Source organism: Echinops telfairi, unplaced genomic scaffold (genome assembly GCF_000313985.2).
Source record: "Echinops telfairi isolate 266 unplaced genomic scaffold, ASM31398v2 ScPeMD7_31;HRSCAF=116, whole genome shotgun sequence".
Classification (NCBI taxonomy): domain Eukaryota; kingdom Metazoa; phylum Chordata; class Mammalia; order Afrosoricida; family Tenrecidae; genus Echinops; species Echinops telfairi.
In genome coordinates, this window is record NW_022103928.1 from 27,080,800 (window position 1) to 27,092,530 (window position 11,731).

An 11,731-nucleotide genomic window follows, 5' to 3' on the forward strand; every position below is an offset into this window, starting at 1 on the left:
TATGATTCATAACAGCACAACCTAGCGTGCTCTTTTTAACCTTTTCGCTATTGGGATCTGTTTACATTACGTGACACTGAGAGTGTCAGACATATTGCTTCCAAATGTTGCCGGAACTGAGTCAGCGCGTTTATACACCTCCACAGGCCCCCAGGAAAGGCACTGGGCCATGTGTATACTTGTCTTCAGTAGTTAAAGGGTTAACTAGGGAATTGTGTGTACGGTATTGCCTCCATCTCCCCTAAGCACTTTTTCTCCATAACAACTTTTTCTATTTTCATTTTATTTCAGAGTATCGCGGGCCACAAAAAATTACCTTGGGGGTCGCATGCGGCCGAAGGGCTGCCAGCTTGACACCCCTGGTGCAGATGATTGGCTTGGAGGTGAAAAGAAAACAAAGCGTGAGTCTTGACAACTTTTTAAGGGTAGGGGTTTAAGGAGACCCAGAGATGGTCCTTGAAATCCACTGCTAGTCCAGTTCAGTCTGGAAGCTCTGCTGAAACTTGTGCATGGAGCATTACATTGTTGTTAGGTGCCATAGAGTCAGTCCTGACCCATAGCAACCCCATCACACAACAGAACAAAACCCTGCCTATCCTGAGCCATCCTCACCATGGTTTTTCCTATACTCCAGCCCCGTTGCAGCCACTGTGCCAATCCATCTCATTGAGGACCTTCTTCTTTTTCCCTGCCTCTCTACTTTACAAGCATGATGCCCTTTGCCCAGGACTGATCTATCCTGACAACATGTCCACAGTAGGTAAGAGCAAGTCCTTGCCTCTAAGTAGCACCCTGACCATACTTGTTCCAAGACAGATGTGTTTGTCCTTTTGGCAGTCCATGGTACTTTCATTATTCTGCTCCAGCAACACAAATCAGATGCATTGAGCCTTCTCTGATCTTCTTTATCCAACGTCCAACTTTCACATGCATCTGAAGTGAATGAAAGTACCATGGCTTGGGTCAGGCACACCTCAGTCCTCAAAGTAAGCTCCCTGCTTTTCAATACTCTAAAACGGTCTTGTTGGTGTACTGGTTATGCATTGGGCTACTAATGGCAGGGTCAGCAGATCATAAGACTGCGCTTTCTACTGCAGTGAAGAATTGTTGTCTCAGAAACCCCGGGGGCAGTTCTATCTGTCCTGTAGGGTCAGTAGGAGTCAGAATGGGCTCCATGGCAGGGAGTTTGGTTTTGTTGTTTTTTGTTTTGTTTTGTTTTGTTTTGTTTTAAATTTATTTTATTTTTTTGGTTTTGTTGTTTTAAAAGATGTCTTGTACAACAGATTTACCCCGTGCAATGTGTCCTTTGATCTCTTAACTGCTGCTTTCATGAATGTTGTGGATCCAAGCAGAACAAAAATCCTTAACAACTGTGGTAGTTACACACTTTCACATCAACCTGATAAAAGAATGAAGGGGTGGGGTCTAGTCTGTCAATCAGGTCACAGCTTGATGATCCCTCCTTGTGGGCATGGCCTTCTCATGAGGATTTTGGGACCTTGCCTCTCTCTTGATTCTGCCATCAGAAAAGGTGGGCCTCTCTCTCTCTTTGCTTCACATTCCTATTGACAAGCTACATGGAGCCACCGTGATGGCAGCCAGAGCCCTGGAGATGCTTCCACCATCATGGATCCACAAGATTTTCTACCCACCGGCCTGCGATCTTCCTGCATTCAGCATCATTGTATGTGCTGTGTGAGTCTAAAGAGGAATTTATGGACTAGTATCAGACATATGGGCTAATATCAGACTTATGGACTTGATCTGGACTAGGCTGGGATGTTTTCTCAATATACAATTGCTCTTTGATATAAATTTCTCTCTTACACACATATGAGTGTCTCTGAATGTTTCTCTCTAATCAACCCAGATAGCACAACAACTTTTAATATTTTCTCCATTTGTCATGATGAGATAGGTTGGTTTATTGTGCCAACCTGGCCAATAAGAACATGTGTGATTAATAAGGTTGCAGTTTGATTGGAAGGCAAAGACACAAATGGCTCGGGAAGCCCCGCCTCTCTCTTGCTCTCTGGTAATCAGACCAGTGTGTGGCTGCCTTAGCTAGTTCTCTGCCTCAACTTGGGAGCTATACTACCTGTGGGACGGGACACCTACCTGTGCATTGTGTCGCTTAAGCTTGAGTTTCCTTTGAGACCTGCTCTGCCACACTGCTGGTGTATGCATTTCTTGAGTTTGGGACTGTTGGATCCTGTCATCTGACTGACTGTTGCAGCCTCTGGCCGGACTGCCTGTATTGCTCTGCGGAAGACTCAGCTGTCTGCTTCCTTGACCTTGGACCGAGCAACCCTCATGAGTTGAAGGACTGCCAGTGTATTAACTGTTTCACGGAAGTGAGTTGAACTGAGTCCTCTGTACCGCTGTGTGGACTAATTTGCTGTTATACTCCTTCATGCTGTATATATTTATCCATATATATATATAAAATCATAAGTGTCCTGGTTTTGTTTCTCTAGAGAACCCTGTCTAACACACATGATGCTACTGAGTTGTAATACATACTGAAGGCTACAATCCTTGATCTTCATCAGCAAGCGTTTCAAGTCCTCACTTTCAGTAGCAAGCAAAGTTGTGTCATCTGCACATCACACAGGTACCCACACTGCCTGCTGCTTCCCTGTAGTCACTGAGATCCTCGAATGAGAGGCTGGAGGTGCCAGGCAAAATGTCCCTGCCAGCATCCCCAAAATGTGTCTGCTATTTCCCCCAGGCTTGAGACCCACTTTTCCAAACATCCTTCTAGCCACAGCTCCTCAGCAAGAAATCACTCAACTGAGTCATAGGTAGCATGCAAGAAACTTTAATTTGGTTTATTTCCAAATTGCAGAGGAGAGGGGAGGGAAACACCGAAAACCTGTGTGTCTTCCCCTGGACACATCTCCCCTCTGAGACCATGGGTAATTTGGGTCTGGAAGGCCCTGCCCTAGGGCCACCACACAGAAACAATTGGGTTTTTTTGTCTATCTCTTTGACACTCCCTTGTATCCCTGGCTTGGGGGTCACCAGTTGCACTGGCCCCTGGCCACAGGGTGGTTGGGTTGCAGCAAGCCCTAGGCCACCTCAGTCAATGTAGTAGACCTTGTGGGCATCATAATAGGCTGGGGTCATATAGTTCATATTTCTAATGGGCCACCAGTGGTTGGGATGGTAGATGGCCGGGTAGGCAGAGGGCTGTTGGTGCACGTGGCTGAAGAGTGCCAAGCTCCGGTCGGGGGCCACAGTGGGCAGGTACAGCCTCAGCTTGTCCAGGAGATGGCCTGGCCAGAAGTTGTTAGGGTGGGTGAGCTGCTGGACACCAGTCCTCTTTGCCTTCAGCTTCCTGCAAAAGGAAGATGCAGGGAAGGACATCATGGCTGACGGGCCAGGCCCAGAGCACTTTCTCAGGAAAGCAAACTGATGGTGACTCCAGTGGAAATTTAGCCCTGCGCTAAGCACTTTGGTATCTCAGCCCGCGTGTAACAGTTATGTAAGGCGGGCTCTGTTATCAGGTCTACTTAGAATGGTTCCAGGGAGGAACTCCGGCCTGAAGAGGCGAAGTCACTTCCCCAGGGTGAGTAAGAGGGGAAGCACAGATCTGGATTCCAGCTGGCTGTCTCAGGGTAAACATAAAACTTACCATTTTAACCATTCTTGAAGGTATAATTCAGTAATAGTAAGAGTATTCCCAATGTTGTATAACCTTCACCTTCAGATCTTTTTTCAAATCCCAAACAAGAACTGTGCTCATTAGACAACTACTCCCCACAACCTCCTCTCCCCCCTGCCCAGCTCCTGGTCTTTGTGAATTTGCCTACTCTGGACACCTCATGTAAGTGGAACCATACAATATCTGCCCTTTTGCGTCTGGGTTATTTCACTCGGCATGATGCCATCAGTATTAAAGCCCGATCTCGCAAATGTACACTATCTCTTTTCTTTCTTTTTTTTTTTTTTCACTATCTCTTTTCTAGAGGCTCCTCAATGTGGTGTTGAGAATACATGTGGGTTCCAATCCCTAGTCTGCCACTTAACAGAGGTGGGGCACTGAGCGGGATGTTTCACCTTCCTGGACCTCGGAAATGAGTATGCTAGAGTAACTTAGGGCGGAGGGAGCACCTGCGTAGTGCCAGCACAGTCCCCACCCGGCCCTGTGTGTTAGTTTACTGTCTCTGCTCCTGGGATGGAGCCCCAGATAGGAGCCTCCAAAACAGGGTACACATACCAGTGATAACCCACTTTTCTGGATTTTGCACGAAGATGTCAAGGGGAGAGAAACCCTACTTTTTCTATGCAAGTGAGCACAGATTTATCGCAGAGAAGAAGGCAAAGTGTACTTGGGTTTTAAACCGGATGGGAGACTTGCTGAGGGCTTTGTCCTTGTGGATGCTTAGAGCTGCTCTGCCCGTTGGGAGCAGCTCATGCCGTGTTCTCTGTTGCCAGAAGGGATAGAGTTTGAGACTCCTACGCTGCCACTTACCACTCGTAGCAGCCTTGTAAAGGATGTATACATGTACCCATTTGACAGCAAAGAAAACTGAGGCCTGGAGAGAGAAGCCTTGCCCCAGGTTACAGCAAGGCAATGGCAGAACTTAGCATCAAGTCCAGTTTTCTTGACTCCTGAGCAGAGACCTCTGACTAGGCAGAGTCTTCATGGGGTGCCTGTGAATTTTGTGCCCTGGGATCCTGGTAGCAGCTTCCCGCAGGGGGACTTGCCCATCTTAGGCCCCTCCCGCAAGGCTAGCTCAGCTCTCCAGACGGCCCTCCCACCTTCCTGAGTTAGACTTTAAATCTTTCTGGGAGTGGGAAGCCCTGGCTTTCTCCCGGGTGGTTACTACAGACCTGGTGAACTCCTCAAACTCCTTAAAGCGTAGTTTCTTGGTTTTCTTTGGTACTTTCCTAGAAGAGAAGAGAGAGAGCCATTTTGTTAGGGGAGCGGAGAGCCAGGCTGCTGGGGAGCAGGGCAGGGTTGGCATAGCTCTACCATGGGTCAGTGGCATGCACAGCTGTCAAGGGTGGTCCGGACCCATGCATCATCACCCAGCTTGCCTGGTGACCTTGGTCAAGTCTCAGCAGTCTTCCGAGCCTAAATTTCCTCATCCCCCAGAACTAGGACACTCCGGGGCAGCCAGGGGAGATGCTTGATAAATAATCACTGCTACATCAGGATCTTCTGGGGCCTCCGATCCCCACATCCACTGCCAGAAGACCAGACTGGTGAAATTTGCCATTGAAACCTTCAGCCTTGAGCCCATCACAGCACTCTAACGCCGAGCCTGGGACTGGCCTCAGGACCAGCACCAACCCAATCTAAGGAGGCACGATGATGACGATGATGACGATGCCTAGCCCAGCCTTAGCCCGTGGCTTTTTCTTTTGTAGCTGTGACCTGAGGCTGGAGCACACAGCAGCCCTGGGAGGACAAAACAGAACTGCCCATATGGCTTCCCAGACCATAATCCTGATGGAAACAGACTGCAGTGGGAGAGGCGGGTGTTTTCAAACCGTGTGGTTAGCAGCTGAGCGCTTTCGGTACTCCCCTACCACGATGCCTCTGCATCCAAAAAGGGTCACTGAGCTGGAATCAGCTTGGTGGCAACCCAGAGGTTCAGGGAACTTCTCCCAGGTTCCCACCTGCTCCCTGGGCCCAGGGCGCCAGCTACCCTAGGACAAGGCAGTGGTCACAAAGTGATCAGAAAGAGCCCTGTAGGCCACCCAGCCTGGGTTGCTGTCAGCTCTTTGCAGCCAGAGTTGTGGACAGGCCCTGCCTGGAGGCCTGGCCCCACTCCTGTGCCTGAGCACATTGTGACCAGCACAGGGTACCGTAATAACAAGAGCAGCGGCCATAGCCATGGCTAAGTGCCAGCTGCCAGCTTCTGTGCCAAGGAGTTGACATCTATTTTCTCACCTAATCCTCATTTACAGATGAAAATGCTGAGGCGCAGAGAATAAAGTAATGTGTTCATTGAATGCCTGCTTGATCTTCTACTTGGTTGTGCCACCTGGGCACACCACCCCCATGGGCAGCTGGTGCCAGGGCCAGCCCCAGCCCCAGGCATTTGGTCAGTCACCTGCTCCCTCACCCTCGCTGGACCCAACGCTGGCTCCTAACTAGAGCTCCTGCCTTTGGAGCGCCGACAGAGTGGACCCAGGTTGAGCTGAGAGCCGAAGACTGTGGGAAACTAACACGGGACAAGGACAATATTCCCTAACTTATTACAGAGGGAATCTGGAAAGCTGGTATTCCATGGTAGGGTAAGGCTCCCCTTTGGTAAGTTAGAGGTAAAGCCCAAGTACATTATCCTGCTTTAAATATCATTCCCACAGATTCGTCCCTTAACAGCTCTGCTGCCTTAAAGTGAGCACATGGATTCCATCTCCCTATAGAAGCAGACATTATCCTTTTGCTTTCACTTCCCACCATGACACCCAACCCCCTTGGCACCTTCCCCCAATGCAGGTATTAGGTTTCCTCACCTGTGAGCTCAGAGACCTTACTGTAGTTCCACCCACCTTGTGACGCAGGTAACTAGTGAATGTGCATGTCTTAAGGCTACCAATAAATTTTCCAAGATAGTAAAGGCTCTCTGTCTCTTCTCCCGGTTCCACGTGGACCATCAAGAGGGGCTGAGGTGAGCATGCTACCATAACATGTGCCTGACTCCTTTATTCTGCTCTCTCCTGTCTTTCCTATCCTCTATGACTTTACTATCATTTTTATATAGTATCACCGTACATTTGCACCTTCTGGTCCTTTGGTTGTTGGAGGCTGGTTTCCTCTGACAGAGCTCTTTTGTCTTCCTAGGGGCCGCAAACCTTTCTCTTACCAGAGAAGGTGTGTTCAGGCAACAGGACCACAGGACAGGCCAGGGCTGGGCCGTCTCCCACCCCTTCCCTCAGCAGGGCACCTAACACAGGGGCCACGATTGGAGACAGGGCACCCTCTATTTTCCCTTTTCATCCTTGCCCTAAGACCCAGAGGTTGTCTAGCTAGTAGCCAGGAGGCTAGTGGCCAGGCACCGAGTCGTGGAGGCTAGGACTACAAGAAAGCTACCAAGGGTAGGTTGACCCAGGAGGGGGCATGAGGAGGAGGCTGGTGTACCAGGTGAGGACCCTGCCCTTGTATATAGCATGAGCCCCTGAGTGAGTCGGTAGCTAAGCCCTGTGTGGGGGTGGGAGGCAGGTGATGGGGGGGATAGGGCTCTGAGACTCAGCTTGTCCATTTTGGCCATATGAGCCCTCTGGGACTTGAGCAGAGTCTGGCTCCGAGTGAAGAACTTGAAGTCAGAGTAGTAGCCTCCTGGCTGCCGGATTGGGCGCACTTGGTCATTCAGGAAAATGATCTTGTCTCCCGGGTAGAGCAAGGCTGTCGGCAGTGAGAGAACACAGCAGCCATTAGCCCCATGCCCCTCCTTTCCCCTCCCGAAGCCTCTGCGGTCAACCCGTCGCCTTCGACTCAACTCTGACCCACAGCTATCCCATGCGTGTCACAGAGTAGAACTGTGGGCCAGAGGGCTTTTCCTGTTTCACTTGATTTCTATTGTTGCTTTTGGGACTAGAACCCGGAGGATCGTTCACCAGCCCAACAGTTTTCCATGTGTACAATTCAGTGACCTGGATTGTGTTCTCCAAGAAAGCAGCCGTGCTCAGCTGCCTTATCTGAACTGCTCCCCTAGATTAGCATCAACTCCTTGTCCCTGTCCAGGACTCATGTCAGGTTGCTCCTATACAAAATGTGCTTTTAGGTGCCTAATGCTAAGGAAGACGTTCTTTATTAAATACATTTTAAAAACACAGCAAGTTATCCCTTCTGCCGAGCCTTCCTCTTGGAAATTGGGGTGACTCCTTTACATTCAACTTCAGGGCTCCCTCCCAAGATTCACTGTCCCCTTACCTTCCTGCTCAACATATCTCAGCTCACCCAGGCTCAGGGCTCCAGTATCCAGACCCCCTAAGACTTCAGCTGGGGAACCCAGACCTCCCAGCCTTGACTTCTAACGATCCCGTGAACCCATGTTTCTCCCTCCTCCAGGTCCCAGCCCCAAGGCTCTCACCTTTCGTGAGGATGTCCTCGGTCAGTGGGATGCCGTAGGACTCACAGAGTTTACAGCACTGCAGGTAGGACAGAAAGTTGTCCCTGCGGAACCTGTTGATCATGTCCCCGGTGTTGCCCTGGACCGTGGACGGGAGGCAGTTCTCATCATAGTGCTTGTTCCCGCTCCGCACCAGGCGGCAGCACTCTGAGTACTGGATGGAGCCCACGGAGATCTGCCAGGAGACATGGGGGAGGCACCCACCTCACCTTTCCTCTTTCCACCTGGCTGGAAGGCCACGGTAAGCCACATCTTCTTTGCCCACAAGACCCAGGAGAGCGATGGCCAGGAGTACCAGGTGGGGCCCAGGAGAAGGTCATGTATGGCCCAAGAGCTCTGAAGTAGCAGTGCCCTTGACCTTGCAGAGCATGTGGGGGTGGGGGTGGCAGGGTCCCTGGGGATGATAGCTACTTTTGCTTTCTTCTTTTTATCTTTTTAAAAGGAAAAACATCTCTGGTATCTTATTGAAGCATCTAACACCAAAGCCAGCAAAGTAGGGCCCATAGCCAAATCTAGCCTACCACCTGTTTTGGTAAATAAATTTTAATGGGAACATGGCCACATTCATTGGTCTCTGTCTACAAGGGCACCATTAATCATCATGCCCAGAGCCTCAAATGCTTCTGGTCTGGCCTTTTACAGAAAAGGTTTGCTGCCCCCTGCTGTAACATTTTGGGTTTTCTTGCCATGCAGCCTGACACTTCATGATATCATTTCTGTTGATCAGCATATTCATATTTGCTAGAGACCAGGGGCCTACCCTACCTTGTGCAGCCGCTTCCTCTCTCGGTACCGCTTGCCCACGTCCTCCATTTCCTCGAGGCTCAAGGGCCGAGCTTCTTTCTCCAAATTGGGCTCAGGCACGGTCAGCAGGTCCATCTTGTCGGACTGCAGGCTGGAGCTTCCCTTCTGCCTCATGGGCAGACTCTGCTGGGAGATGCTCCTGCTGGATGACCCTCGGAGACCTGGTATAGACAGAAGGGGAGAGAAGGAAAGTAGGAGGGGGGTGGAGGTGCGGTGCAACCTGCCTTAGCCAAGCCTTTGAGCATCATTGGTCAAGCAGGGCTGGGATTTCCCTCTCCAGAGCTAGTTAACCTTCTTGCGAGCCAGTCTGCGTGCCCCTTCTCCCCATACCCACCACAGCCTCCCTAACCCAGGCCACCTGGGCTCACCTGCTGTCATGTGCATCCCCTCCGATCCTGTTGCCACCAGAGGGCAATACAGAGCAGAGCACCTCAGTGCCCTGTTTCAACCTCTCTAATGCTCCCTGGCCCTCAGACCAACCCCACAGTCAGTTCTTCCCATCTGACCCTCTCTCCTGACCTCGCTCTCTGAGCCTTCCCCAGTCATCCCAACTCCCTTTATCCTCAGAGACCTCCCTGCCTTGGGACCTCTGCCATTGCCCTCCATGTGCCAAGGATGCCCTTCTCCCAGGCTATCCCAGGACTGCCTGCCCCCACTCCAGTGTCAATGCCACTGCCCACTTTTGAGAGACCCTCCCTGTCTCTGACCTGTGGGGATCCAATCCTGGCCCTGCCACCTTCTGGCTTTGAGATTACGGGCAACTCTTTCAGCCTCTCTGGGCTTCAGCATCCTCCCTGGTGCTATGTGAAGCCTAACCCTGGCACCCAGGGACTTGTAAGGGTAAACGGAGGCACTAAGCCTGCTGCTGCTGAGTCAGTTCCAACGCTTTGTGACCCTATAGGAGAGAGTGGAACTGCCCCCCAGGGTCTCCGAGGCTGTCAATCTTTACTGAGCCAACTGCCACAGTGTTCTCCTGCAGGGCAGCTAGTGGGCCCCAGGGGATGAGCAGCTGAGCTCTAACCACTGCCCCTCCAGGGCTCTTGGTGAAGCTGATGCAGCCAATAAATAACGAGCTCACTCTTCGAGTCATCTGGGGGTGGGGGAGGGCAAACAGATAATGCCACAGGCCCATGGGCACCTCTACATAGCCCTGCTGCACCCAGACACATGAGACCACGCCTGCAGGCAGAGCCCCAGGAGCCAGGGGCTCTGGCTGGCGTTGACTCCAACTCCTTGGCACCTCCATGTGCATCCGAGTAAAACTGTGGCCCACAGAGTTTTTGGTGGCTGATTAGTCAGAGGAACATTGCCATGCCTGTCTGCCAAGGGACCCCTGGGTGGGCTGGAACCTGCAACCTCTCATTCGCAGCACAGTGAGTTAACCATTTGTACAACCCAGCAACTCCTCAGTTCACTCTGACTATGGGCTCATGCTGGTTTCTGAACAAGGTCTTTTTATTAACTTTTGACCAATCATACTTAGATTATCAGTAAGAAGGCATTGGACCTACATATGAATGTAAACCTTGGCAAAGGTTTATTGAATTTGGGTCCCTTCCCACCTATCTGGAAAACCACCCTCTGAAAAGTCCTCCTTTAAGGGCCCCTTGGAGGCTCCTTAGGTGACCTCTGGGCCTGCAAGTTCCAGAGACTCAACCATCCCTACAGTGTGCCAAAGCCAAAGAGCACCCTCCGCGTGGGCGTGCTGGGGGAAGAGGCCCTCTCACTCCCAAGGCGGGTGGGTACGTACGCTTCCTTATGTCTGGGTGGCTTCTCCTCTGCTGATCTATGGACCATTGCTTGTGGCTGCTGGTCAGGATATCCATTGTGATGGTGTTTAACTTTCCCAGGGAGCTGAGGTAGATCACTATGTCCTCCATATCTTGGCTACTCAAAGGCACTCCCACCTGAGGACAAAGGAGAAGCCCCCAATGGCAGGTCCCACTCCAAATGCTTTGCCAGCCTGGCCACTCCCACCCTTCTAGAATCAACCGGGACCACTCCCACCTCACCCCGTGCCCCTGCTACAGAACAGGGTCCCTTCCATGCATTCCCTAGACACACCCAGTACTTTCCCACCGACCACCTTTGCTCAGGATGGGTTTTTTTGTTTTTTTCAATTGCCCCAAATTCCCCTGTCCCTCCTTCAAACCAGCCAGTCTAGGTTTGCAGATCTCCATCTTCCCAGAATAAACTTACTTCTTCCTCTGGGCTCCCACACCTCTTTGCCCCAATCTCAACAACAACATTTGCCATGCTGAATTTTGGTATTGATTTCACAGGTCTATCATCCTTGTCCATGAGGAGCACTTAATCTTTTCTTAACTGAAGGAAAACAGGGCCATACATTATCTTTTAAGGATGGTGAGCAACTTTTGAGGAGTCGAATGCTTGCCAACCATATCAACTATTAAAGGAAAGAGGTTTAAAGGACATAAAATGTTGTTCACCGGTTTCTTTAGACGGTAGTCACAGCTCACTGAAATTGTTAGGAAGATCAGAACGCTCCTGGCACTAATACATGACATATCGTTTTCTAGGACAATTAAAACCAAAACCAGACCTGTTGCGTGGATTGTGACTCATAGCAACTCTATAGGACGGAGCAGAATGGTCCCATCCTAGGGTTTCCCAGGCTGTCCTTTACGGAAGCAGACTGCCTTCCTCCCGTGGAAAGGCTGGTGGGTTCAAATCACTCACCTTTCACTTAGCTGTCAAGTGCTCAGCTAGGACTCCTTGCCATGGAAGAGCGGTTCAGCAGGAATCTTCATCCTTCCTTCATCTCTTGTGGAGCTCCTGGGCAGCTCACTGAAATTGTTAGGAAGATCAGAACGCTC

General features: G+C 50.7%; 1 protein-coding gene across 1 annotated transcript in view; it reads right to left on the reverse strand.

Moving 5' to 3' along the window:
* Positions 1-2,849: 2,849 nt before the first annotated feature.
* EFCAB12 (EF-hand calcium binding domain 12) overlaps positions 2,850-11,731 on the reverse strand; it is a 24,225-nt gene continuing 15,343 nt past the window's right edge. The window contains exons 4-9 of the mRNA XM_045290130.1: positions 10,645-10,801; positions 8,856-9,055; positions 8,052-8,265; positions 7,213-7,363; positions 4,840-4,896; positions 2,850-3,340 (exon numbers count right to left, since the gene is read on the reverse strand). Coding sequence (XP_045146065.1) covers positions 3,082-3,340; positions 4,840-4,896; positions 7,213-7,363; positions 8,052-8,265; positions 8,856-9,055; positions 10,645-10,801 — 1,038 coding nt within the window. The 3' untranslated portion in view covers positions 2,850-3,081. The remainder of the gene's footprint in view (positions 3,341-4,839; positions 4,897-7,212; positions 7,364-8,051; positions 8,266-8,855; positions 9,056-10,644; positions 10,802-11,731) is intronic.